At 43.2% G+C, this 12971-nt stretch overlaps 1 protein-coding gene across 1 annotated transcript in view; it reads left to right on the top strand.

Annotated features, from left to right (window-relative positions):
• Positions 1-9808, top strand: part of gpat2 (glycerol-3-phosphate acyltransferase 2, mitochondrial) — a 55410-nt gene extending 45602 nt beyond the window's left edge. The window contains exons 12-23 of the mRNA XM_023978175.2: positions 5006-5088; positions 5576-5694; positions 6039-6109; positions 6392-6555; positions 6626-6729; positions 6830-7008; positions 8261-8338; positions 8439-8555; positions 8625-8745; positions 8827-8895; positions 9065-9120; positions 9210-9808. Of these exons, the coding sequence (XP_023833943.1) occupies positions 5006-5088; positions 5576-5694; positions 6039-6109; positions 6392-6555; positions 6626-6729; positions 6830-7008; positions 8261-8338; positions 8439-8555; positions 8625-8745; positions 8827-8895; positions 9065-9120; positions 9210-9326 (1278 nt within the window). The 3' untranslated portion in view covers positions 9327-9808. The remainder of the gene's footprint in view (positions 1-5005; positions 5089-5575; positions 5695-6038; positions 6110-6391; positions 6556-6625; positions 6730-6829; positions 7009-8260; positions 8339-8438; positions 8556-8624; positions 8746-8826; positions 8896-9064; positions 9121-9209) is intronic.
• The last annotated feature ends 3163 nt before the right edge of the window (positions 9809-12971 follow it).

Below are 12971 nucleotides of genomic sequence, written 5' to 3'. Positions count from 1 at the left end.
TAACATACATAATCGATAATATTTCAACCGGACGGTAACCTATTCAATACTACAGAGAAAGAAAATGTRGAGCTACATCTGTCGCGTGCAGGAACTAATCAAAGGACACCTGACGCATTTTTCAAAATAAAAGCTTGAAACTATGTCTAAAGCCTGGTCACAGCCTGAGGAAGCCACTGGAAAAGGAATCTGGTTGATACCCCTTTAAATGGAGGCGGGGCAGGCAACGGAACAGGGATGTTTCCAAATAAAAGGCACTTCCGGGTTGGATTTCCTCAGGTTTTTGCCTGCAAAATCAGTTCTGTTATACTCACAGACAATATTTTGACAGTTTTGGAAACTTTAGAGTGTTTTCTATCCTAATCTAATCTATATATGCATATTCTAGCATCTGGACCTGAGAAATAGTCCGTTTACCTTGGGAACGTTATTTTTCAAAACATAAAAATTCTGCCCCCTAGCTGAAAGAAGTTAACTTCTTATGGCTGGGGGCAGTATTGAGTAGCTTGGATGAATAAGGTGCCCAGAGTAAACTGCCTGCTACTCAGTCCCAGAAGCCAAGATATGCATATCATTAGTAGATTTGGAAAGAAAACACTCTGAAATTTCTAAAACTGTTTGAATGATGTCTGTGAGTATAACAGAACTCATATGGCAGGCAAAAACCTGAGAAAGGTTTTGCCTATCCAATATACAGTGTCTATGGGGTCATATTGCACTTCCTAAGGCTTCCACTAGATGTCAACAGTCTTTAGAACCTTGTTTGATGCTTCTACTGTGAAGGAGGGGGGAATAAGATCTGATTGAGTCAGGGGTCTGGCAGAGGGCCACGAGCTCACTCAGGCGCGCCCCCGTGAGAGGTAGCTGCGTTCCTTCTCCTTTCTAAAGACAGGAATTCTCTGGTTGAAACATTATTGAAGATTTATGTTAAAAACATTCTAAAGATTGATACTATACATCGTTTGACATGTTTCTACGAACTGTAATGGAATTTTTGACTTTTCGTCTGGACTAAGTGTGCCTGCGCGTCGTGAATTTGGATTTTTGAACTAAACGTGCGAACAAAAAGGAGGTATTTTGACATAAATTATGGACTTTATCGAACAAGACAAACATTTATTGTGGAACTGCGATTCCTGGGAGTGCATTCTGATGAAGATCATCAAAGGTAAGTGAATATTTATAATGCTATTTCTGACTTCTGTTGACTCCACAACATGGCGGGTACCTGTATGGCTTGTTTTTGTGTCTGAGTGCCGTACTCAGAGTATTGCATGGTGTGCTTTTTCCGTAAAGCTTTTTTTTAATCTGACACAGTGGTTGCATTAACAAAGGGCTTTCCAAGAGTCCATTCTGTAGAGTGGAGAGAAAAGAGGGAAAGGTATTTATGGGGGGGGGGGGTCATAAACCTCACCCAACAGGGCAACGTCATAACAATGTTTAGATGTTATACCTTCTAAGCCTGCATGGTGCGACTCTAATGATGTTTTGAAAAAAGACATGAGCTCTGATTTGTTTTTTTGCGCAGGCTGTACACACTTCATCAGTCTCTCATTCACAATTTGACAAGCATTTGATAATGCCTCAAATTTCCTGGCTGCATCCCCTTTGTGTGGCCGTAATGCCCACAAAAGAAATCTGTGCCTGTTGTGCCCTTGGGCTGAAAATAATTATGATTCCCTTCTCCCGGCTGCGTGCCGAAGCATCTCACTCGTATGGCTCTCAATCACGTGGTACATGTCTTTCTCACAGGCTACAAGTGAAGACAGACACATCGGGGACGGAACTATGCGCGTCCTTATCCAATTCCGAGGCACATATTGGAAGAACTGTCCACATTTACTTTTTGTCAACCAACAAGATGAGTAGGCCTAACGAACAGCAAAAGCACTAGTCTATGTCAATATACTATCCCCATAGTACAAAAGTTCACCTATTCTGTGCAATAAATAAATATTCCAAACATAGCTCGGGACAGTTGTGGAATGCCATAGATCCCAAATTAACTTCTACCGAGTCAGAAACCCGGATCCGGGAGCACCCCCCACCCCCCACCAGTAAAAAAGCTGAATAGCATAGCTAGCATAGCGTCACAAGTAAATAGTAGCATCTAAATATCATTAAATCACAAGTCCAAGACACCAGATGAAAGATACAGATCTTGTGAATAAAGCCACCATTTCAGATTTTTAAAATGTTTTACAGGGAAGACACTATGTAAATCTATTAGCTAACCACGTTAGCAAAAGACACCACTTTTCTAACTCCATCAGTTTCTTACTCCATCAGGTGCTATCACCAATTCGGCCAAATAAAGATATTGATAGCCACTAACCAAGAAAAAACCTCATCAGATGACAGTCTGATAACCTATCCTATACAATAAATATGTTTTGTTAGAAAAATGTGCATATTTCAGGTAGAAATCATAGTTTACAATTGCACCCACCATCACAACTCGACTAGAATAAATACAGAGAGCAACGTGTATTACCTAATTACTAATCATAAAACATTTCTTAAAAATACACAGCTCACAGCAATGGAAAGACACAGATCTTGTGAATTCAGACAATATTTCAGATGTTCTAAGTGTTTTACAGCGAAAACACAATAAATCGTTATATTAGCATACCACATGTGCAAACGTTACCCGAGCATTGATACAAGCCAAAGAGAGCGATAACGTAATCATCGCCAAAATGTATTTAATTTTTTCACCACCTTCTCAGAATTCTTCCGATGACACTCCTGTAACTCATATTACAACATACATATAGAGTTTGTTCGAAAAATGTGCATATTTAGCCACAAAAAAACGTGGTTGTAACATGACAATACTAGCAACTAGCCTGAAAATGTCGGGCTCCATTTGGACAGTGATCTGGCGTAATGAATAACTAATCGTAAACTTGACTAAAAAATATTGGGTGGACAGCAATCGAAAGACAAATTAGTTCTTAATGCAATCGCTGAATTACATTTCTAAATTATCCTTACTGTGCAATACAGGGTTCGCCAAGCGAAGCTATACCAAAAAAAATGGCGGAATATGCGTATAACATTTTTCGACAGAACAACGATTTATCATCTTAAATATTTCTTACTGTGAGGTGATCTTCCATCAGAATCTTGGGCAATGTATCCTTTCTTGGGTCTAATCTTCTTTTGGTCGAAAGATGTCCTCTTGTCCGTCGAAATGCCCACTAACGTTCGACCGGGACCCCGAAACGTGCCCGGCGCTTCAAAGTGCATCACAAAGCAATGCCTCAAAATCGCACTAAACGGATATAAATTGCTATAAAACGGTTTTAATTAACTACCTTATGATGTTTTTAACACCTATAACGAGTAAAAACATGACCCGCGATATATAAGTGGCTAAACCAACTTGAAAAGAGAGCCAGTCCGACGTCCATCTTGCGTCAGGCGCAGCAGGAAAAGAACGGTACATCCGGTCTTTCGCGTTTTATACAGGCCCTGATTGCGCAATCGACTCCATTCAAATTGTCACTTCTTACTGACATCTAGAGGAAGGCATGGGCAGTGTTTGTATCCTCATAGGATTTACAGGGACTTTAAAACTGACCTGGGACCAGAGGCCAAAATTTCTGAAATCTCACTCCATATCAGGAAAAGTGCTGTAGAATGAGTTCTGTTTCACTCAGAGACATAATTCAAACGGCTATAGAAKCTAGAGAGTGTATTCTATCCAATAATAACAATAATATGCATATTGTACGAGCAAGAATTGAGTATGAGGCAGTTTAATTTGGAGACGATAAATGCTAACGTTGAAACAGCACCCCCTATATTGAGAAAAGGTTAATACAACTACTAGCATCAAAAAAACAGTTTTAAGCAATGAGCCTGACGAAACAGATGAGAACATTTAGCTTAAAATGTTGATAAACTATTAGGCTATTTCTTCACATTATAAGCGCAGCAATGCGCAAATGGCAGTAGGCTATAAGCGCAAATTTTCCATTAGCAGGAAAACACCATTCTCAAAAGTGACCACAGATGCGATGATGCATTAAATTATTTTATTATAAAGGTGAATTATTATGGTGAAAAATGATCTTCCCCCAAACTTGACACTCACGCACTGCATATGTTTGCCAGTTAGGCTCTACACCTGTTGTAAAGCAGATAAATGTGCTTCATTTTAAGAAGTTATTTGGCCACTTTAGTTGTGATACAAACCTTATCAAAACATATAGGCCTATGGGCTAGATGAGGTGTGTGACAATGATTTGAAAAAGTCGCAAAAAAAGCATGCACTGTTTGCCTTAACCTGGGCATCATTCACAAGTGATAATATATCATATAATATTGTCACCCATCACACTATTCTTGATTTAATCTTGTCTTTACATATTTTAAATAATATATGTGTGGAATTAGTTTTGATTTAGAATGGACCATTATCATGCACCTGTCTTGAAATGGGGCATCGGGAAAAATACGTTTCATCTATGCACTTAAATAGCAAATGGAGGACACTTTTCCCGTGGTTAATTTTCACACCAGTCAGGTAGGCTATACTCCTGTTGTAAAGAGAAACAATGTGCTAAATATTAGGAAAGTTGAGAAATAAATATAGTAAGCCTAGCCTGTAGAAAGCTGATGGGGGGATCCTCTTTTTAATAGAGGCCATCACTATGTTTTCTCGCGCAATTGCATAGCCTATAGAAATGTTGCTCAACATGAGCTCATGGCCTCTCGAAGTGTTTGATTACATTTTTGATTACATTTGCATTGATGTCAGAGTGATTTAGAGGGACAGTGGAGTGCCGAGTACCAGGCAGTTAGCAAGTTTGGTGGGCTACTAATGACCATCAGAGCTTGGAGAAGCCTAATTACACCGGTGGAATTTGACTGCCGTCATGACTCGTGACCGCCGTTGTGGCAGTAATACGGTCACCGTAACAGCCCTAGTTGTTACTGAGTGTGCGCGCATGTGACTTTTCTCTCTGCTGTGTGTGTGTGCGTGCGTGCGTAGGAGATGTGTGACACGGGGAGGTGTCGTGTGGATGGAGGGCGCCCTCTACAAGATCTCCTGCTCCCTACCATTCTACACAACAGGTGTGTGCCTGCGCATGCATCACATCTTATCTCAATCTTTGCTGTTCAGTCCTTACTTCTTATGAAACTCAAAGGAGGAGAGAGGACGATGGGAAAAGGAGAGAGAGTTGAAAGGGGGTATCAGCAGTGGGGACTGAAGATGGATGGAGAAAGAGTTTGTTGAGTCAATCTGTCTGGCTTTACTTGGTTTATTAGGTCTGTTTAAAGTCTCTATTGTTCACAGCTCAAATAGTAAACACACAGCAGTGAACAGGAGAGCTGGCCAAACCAACCTGCTGGGATATACACACACTTTTGATCTGACTCACACAAACACACTCATTCAAAGTGCCTAACTGATGCTCACACACCCTGCAGTCTCTACTCTCTATGCTTCCTGTTGTCTATCTGGCATCGCTAATTGAGTTCATTTTCTGTTTTGAAGGAGCTGATTTAGTGAAAGGTCTTCAGGCTGATATGTTTGTGTGCGCCCTTGCCCTTCCTCCAGGTCTGATGCGATATTTGGCCAGAGGATGATGTCATGGATCCTGCCCCCTCGTTATTTGCCTGAGCTCTGCCAATCAGAGAGAGACCTCAGCATTGCCCTCACCCTGCACCTCACCTACTGTGAGTTACACACACACACACACACACACACAGAGATACATACATAAGCGCGCGCGCACACACCCCCATCCTGCCCTTCATCTACTGTGAGTCTATTGCCGTCCTAAATCAACCCCTAGTCCTAACCCCTAGACTCTTCTTGAGTTCCCCCTTGTACATCAGAAAGGACCAGATCAGCTATACAGTACTAGGCTGTGGAGTTTCCATAATATCTTTGACATACTACATCACTGTCCAACCCCCCTCTCTCTCACACCCTCTGTCTCTTCATCTCTTTGACATGTCATAATGCCAGTTCCAGTCTATATAACATGTAATATACCTGGTGTTTTTCCTCTTTTTAGCCACTATGTCCTGCATGGCTGTGATGTCCACTAGCCTGGTTTCCTGTCTTCTACTGCACAAACACCGCAAGGTACGGTGTGTGTGTGTTAGAGTGAACTATTCTCCTGCCAGTCTTGTGGTGATGTCACAGAGAACACACCATCTATAACCATAAACTCAGCCTGGGGGGTTAAGTACTGGAGTCCCGTGTTTTTCTGCTTTGCTGCTTATTGTTTCTGTGTATAGACGTTATTAGAGACGCTGACTTTCTGCTCTCAAAGGGGCAAAGCCCTGTTCTTTCATTTTATTGGTCATTAGGTCGTCTGCTCAGCTCACCTAATTTTCTCTCTCTCCACCCCCTCCCTCCATCCAGGGTGTATGTCTGTCTGTGTTGTGTCGTGACGTGGCCTGGCTGCTGGAGGAGATCTTGTTCAGAAACAGAGATGTGGGCTTTGGGGGGAGTCTGGTTGGGGTGGTCTACCACTCCCTCACCCTCCTCACCCCTCACCTCACCCTCGCTGCCCATCCCAAAGACAGGTAGGTAGGTGTGTGTGTGTGTGTGTGTGACGGAGAGGGAATGACAACCATTTCTCTCCCTCCCTTCCAGGTCTGATCCCCTCATCGCTCCCCACCCCTCTCTCTCCGCCACTCTCTCTCTTTCCCGCCATTCCCAGATACTCACACACACCTTCCTCCATGAGGCCGTCGGAGGTACGTGTGTGCAAATTCATTACCACATTCACAATCTTCATTGATTAGTTGCATTATTTATGACTCTTTTTTCCCCCTACAATTGACAATGTGTGTGCAGCGTGTGCGGTGTCGGCAATGCTGTGTGAGGTGGCAGGCTGCGGGAGCAGGATCAGGGGTGAAGAGATTAAAGGTGACGAGGTCAGAGGGGAGATGGAGTTTGACGTGGCACTGTGTCAAGATGAACTGACTGAGAGAGCCCTGCAACTCACACACTTACTGCCCCCGGGGTATATACCTGTGAGTACGTACACACACAATACCCCCCGGGGTATATACCTGTGAATATACACACACACACTGACCCAGTGGTATATACCTGTGAATACACACCCACACACACACTGCTCCAGGGGTATATACCTGTGAATAGTACACATTCACACACACATACCTACTGTGCCTGGAAAAACTATACTAGACACACACACACACTGGACTGGCTGGGTGTGTGTGTATCTTATTCAATGAATGTTTAATGGAGCAGCACAGCCATTCATCTAGCTCTGAGAGTGCGAGAGATTGTGTATGGAGTGTGTGCTCTCGAACTCTCTGTCCTCAAAGGCTTTTAATCAAAGACATAAATACTAGGCCTTTCTCTCTCTCGCTCCCTCCCTCTCTCCTTCTCGCTCCCTCCTTTGTTCTGATTGCATCAGTTTTTATTTCTGACTCACACTGTTTCCTCACCCCCCTACCCCTCTCTGTTTCCTCACCCCCCTACCCCTCTCTGTTTCCTCAGCCCCCCTACCCATCTCTGTTCCTCACCCCCCTACCCATCTGTTTCCTCACGCCCCCTACCCATCTGTTTCCTCACGCCCCCTACCATCTGTTTCTCACCCCCCTACCCCTCTGTGTTTCCTCACCCCCCTACCCCTCTCTGTGTTTCCTCACCCCCCTACCCCTCACACTGTTTCCTCACCCCCCTACCCCTCTGTGTTTCCTCCCCCCTACCCCTCTCTGTGTTTCCTCACCCCCCTACCCCTCACACTGTTTCCTCACCCCCCTACCCCTCTGTGTTTCTCACCCCCCCTACCCCTCTGTGTTTCCTCACCCCCCCACCCCTCTGTGTTTCCTCACCCCCCCTACCCCTCTCTGTGTTTCCTCACCCCCCCTACCCTCTGTGTTTCCTCACCCCCCTACCCCTCTGTGTTTCCTCACCCCCCTACCCCTCTGTGTTCCTCACCCCCCCACCCTCTGTGTTTCCTCACCCCCCTACCCCTCTCTGTGTTTCCTCACCCCCCCTACCCCTCACACTGTTTCCCCACCCCCCCTACCCATCTCTCGCTCTGTCTCCTCTCTAAACCAATTGTGTGCTACACCATCTCCTGCGGTCTCTGTTAGCTCTCTATATAGCTTGTAGATAGCTGATCTGTAGGTGATGTGTATGGGATATTGACTGATAACTGCCTGTCTGTCCACCAGTAGCAACGAAATATGCACAGATAATGCTCTGACTTGCCCCATTTTTCTGTCTCTCTTTCTTTCTCTATAGCCATGTCAGTCAGCTCATGGCTTTGCTCTGGATGCAGTGGACACACTGGTGCGCTGTGGCATCCTTGTGATGGAAGAGGTTAAAAGTGCATCACACACAAACGTATATTTCTCAACACACTTTCACCATTTCAACCCAGTGATTGGGCTTATGTCATTTATATTGTGTTTGTGTGTAGGTTCCTAGCGACACGCCGATCTGTGATTTCTGGAGGAAGCAGGGTGCTCTGACCTGGAGTGCTTCAGACGACCATTCTGACTGTGACTGTGAAGAAGGAGAGGCACGCTCCTTCAAGGTACACACACACAACTACTAATCAACACAACTCAGTGACTGAAATCTATCTCTCTCATTCTCTTTGTAGTTGAGCCAGCCCAGCCAGTGTCCAGAACTGCTTTTCTTCCTGTGCAGTCTGATGGCTGGCTACCTGAGGGCCCTGTGCTGGGCTACAGAGGGTTTAGACCTCCTAGACACTCCGCTACCAGGTGTGTGTGCGCGTGTGTGTGCGCGTGTGTGTGTGTGCGTGGAACTCCTCTGAGTAGCTGTGTGTGTGTCTCACCCTGCAGAGGCTGTGTGTTTGGGCCAGATACACTCCCACCTGTGTGACACCGCCCAGAGGGACAGGGGACACTATGGTGAGACTGGAATTACACAATGACATACACACAGAATGCTAATACCCATACTTCAAACATTTGCCTAATGAAAATCTACTTTCTTTAATAACCAGCTTTTTTGTCTGGAGGTTACGCACATGACTCACCTTTCACAATCACTGGTTTGTTGTGTGTGTGTGTGTCACAGAGAGCTGCTCAGAGGAGGTGGCACGTGTGACAGTCAGGACGCTGACAGACCTGGGGGTGAGAAACAGTCACTCTGTGTGTGACTAACATTTTATCAGTGACTCACTGGTCCTTGCACGTGTATCTAAATAGTGTCTGTGTGTCAGGTGCTGGTTGAGGATCAGCAGAGAGGATGTGTGTTCCTGGGAGTCAGTCCACTCTTCCAACAGACAGACAACAGACAGAAACTCCACAGCTTTGTATCCCAGTTCCTCTATGACTAATACACACACACACACCACAAGAGAAAGACCAAGCAGTGAATGAGAGTAAAGTCTATATAGTGAAGCTCTATAATGTTTAGCCTGCTCTTATTGACTTTCATGTGTTTACATGATCAAGTCGTTGGAATTAAGTTCACATTTTACTGTTCTCCTCATCAGGCAATTTTTTTGTTTAATCTCAATGCGTGTTTCAGTTTAGTAAAAGACTTTGCATGAGTCTATAATGGACCGGAACATTGGGTCTTGTTTCAGTTTAGTAAAATACTTTGCATGAGTCTATAATGGACCGGAACATTGGGTCTTGTTTCAGTTTAGATGTTGCCTTTGGCCAAGGATGTATAGTGATGACTTGGCTTGGAACCGTTTTGGACACACCAGAGAAATTGAGAGAAGATGTGTGTTTCTAGTGTTAATGATGTAGAATAGCATCATATATGATGCTCTTTGTTACGTTGATGTTATTAAACCTAGAAATGTTTTTATTTTCTGAATCCATCATTGCTCTGCTTTCACAAACCTGAAGCATCACACTCCATTAGAAGTGATAAGGGTCATAATGATTGAGAACAATCCCTATAAAACTAATGTGTGGCCAGCCATTCAGTTTATTGTTTGCCAAGTGTTCACATAATTAATAATGGTTTATGGACTAGAGGTCAGTTTAGATTCGAACTCTTGAGTCTTATCAAGTCTAGGCAGTATATTTCTATCATGCCTGTTCTTGGCAGTCTATATCTATAACTGTTCTAGGCCAGGGCTCTCCAACCCTATTTCTGGAGAGCTACCATCGTATAGGTTTTTACTCCAACCCTAATCAAGCAAACAGATATAATAAATTAAACTAAATCATTTCAAACCTTGCTTACATTTGTATATGATCACTGTTATGCATGGAAATACTTTGGAACAGATTTCCCAAAATGTTAATGTTTTTTATGTCCACTGAAAATTGAAAACTTATACAGTACCAGTCAAGTTTGGACACCTACTCATTCAAGGGTTATTCATTATTTTTTACTATTTTCTACATTGTAGAATAATAGTGAAGACATCAACTATGAAATAACACATGGAATCATGTAGTAACCAAAAAAGTATTAAACAAATCAAAATATATTTTATAGATTCTTAAAAGTAGCCACCCTTTGCCTTGATGACAGCTTTGCACACTCTTGGCATTCTCAACCAGCTTCATGAGGTAGTCACCTGGAATGCATTTCATTTAACAGGTCTGCCTTAAGTTCATTTGTGGAATTTCTTTCCTTAATGCATTTGAGCCAGTCAGTTGTGTTGTGACACAGAAGATGGCCCTATTTGGTAAAAGACCAAGTCTATATTATGGCAAGAACAGCTCAAATAAGCGAAGAGAAACAACAGTCCATCATTACTTTAAGACATGAAGGTCAGTCAGTACGGAAAATTTCAAGAACTTTGAAAGTTTCTTCAAGTGCAGTTGCAAAAACCATCAAGCTCTATAATGAAACTGGCTCTCATGAGGACCGCCACAGGAAAGGAAGACCCAGAGTTATCTCTGCTGCAGAGGAGAAGTTCATTAGAGTTAACTGCACCTCAGATTGCAGCCCAAATAAATGCTTCACAGAGTTCAAATAACAGACAACTCAACATCAACTGTTCAGAGGAGACTGCATGAATCAGGCCTTCATGGTCAAATTGCAGCAAATAAACCACTACTAAAGGACACCAATAAGAAGAAGAGACTTGATTGGGCAAAGAAACACAACCAATGGACATTAGATCAGTGGAAACCTATTCTTTCGTCTGATGAGTCCAAATTTGAGATTTTTGGTTCCAACCGTCATGTCTTTGTGAGACTCAGAGTAAGTAAACGGATTATCTCCGCATGTGTGGTTCTCACCGTGAAGCATGGAGGAGGTGGTGTCGGGGTGCTTTGCTGGTGACACTGTCAGTGATTTATTTAGAATTCAAGGCACACTTAACCAGCATGGCTATCACAACATTCTGCAGCGACACGCCATCACATCTGGGTTGGGCTTAGTGGGACCATCATTTGTTTTTCAACAGGACAATGACCCAACACACCTCCAGGTTGTGTAAGGGCTATTTGACCAAGAAGAAGATTGATGGAATTCTGCATCAGATGACCTGGCCTCCACAATCACCCAATCTCAACCCAATTGAGATGGTTTGGGATGAGTTGGACCGCAGAGTGAAGAAAAAGCAGCTAACAAGTGCTCAGCATGTGTGGGAACTGCTTCAAGACTGTTCCAGGTGAAGCTGGTTGAGCGAAAGCTTTGCACACTCTTGGCAATCAAGGCAAAGGGTGGCTATTTGAAGAATCTAAAATATATTTACATTTAACACTTTTTTGGTTACTACATGATTCCATTTGTTATTTCTTTTTTTTTCTTACCGTTATTTTACCAGGTAAGTTGACTGAGAACACGTTCTCATTTGCAGCAACGACCTGGGGAATAGTTACAGGGGAGAGGAGGGGGATGAATGAGCCAATTGTAAACTGGGGATTATTAGGTGACCGTGATGGTTGAGGGCCAGATTGGGAATTTAGCCAGGACACCGGGGTTAACACCCCTTCATAGTTTTGATGTCTTCACTATTATTCTACAATGTAGACAATGGTAAAAATAAAGAAAAACCCTTGAATGAGTATGTGTGTTCAAACGTTTGACTGATAATAAATATATATATAATATATTTCTAACATTGCTGTTCTAGACAGTATATTTTATATCTGTCTTGATGTGCTGAATCAGAGCCCAGGAGAGCATGAACAACCAGGGGATGGGGGGGAGGTCTCTGAATAACAAAGAGATAGCAATCAATACTTAACCTGGGAGAAGAGTGGCTGGACAGAACAAAAACATGGGAAGATGAGTTGAGGTCAAATAATTCACCCTTACATACTGTAGAAGACAATATGTGCAAGAAACATTTGAACAGATGGAAATAAGTAAAATCAGTTATCTTGTAAGGCAACAATATAGCATGCAGACTATTTCAAGAGATGGCAGAGATAAGATACCGTTGTCTGAATGTCAGAGGACATCTTATGACACACTACTGCCACCTTGTGTTGGTCTGAACAAATGGCAGCATTTGAAATCGGAGATGTGTGACAGACTGGCTGTGCATTTTACCTCTGTTGTCCTTGAATAATCAATAGCCTTCAGCTCTCTCTTTCGGTCTCACACTTTGCATTTAGATTAAGTGGGGTGTGTTTGATCTCTGGGGTGTGTTTGACACAGTAAACACTTGTGTTTGTGTAAGTGCTACAGGAGAGGCCACTGTCTGTTGGTGAGACTAACCAGGCATAATGTAACTGCCAGACAAAACATTTCCAATACAGAATTTGTATCTACCGTAAAGCATTGAGCTGCAGTGGACCCAGATATGTATTATTTCCAAGGTCATACATATGTCTGATTGAATCATGGAGACCAAAGCCACCATCTCCATGCAGAGCAGATGAGCTTCCCACAACAGCTGACTCCGAGCAATGCCTTTCCAGTTGCCACACTGTCACACTGCCTCATGGTAAGCAGCTGCTATTCCTGCACACACATCTAACCTCATACACTCAGTTATCCGTTCATTAGGTACACCACCCCATTCATGAAAATGGTTCACACCTACAGTGAATCATGT

Source organism: Salvelinus sp. IW2-2015, linkage group LG33, assembly GCF_002910315.2.
Source record: "Salvelinus sp. IW2-2015 linkage group LG33, ASM291031v2, whole genome shotgun sequence".
Lineage (NCBI taxonomy): Eukaryota > Metazoa > Chordata > Actinopteri > Salmoniformes > Salmonidae > Salvelinus > Salvelinus sp. IW2-2015.
This window is presented reverse-complemented; position numbering and strand designations above follow the sequence as displayed.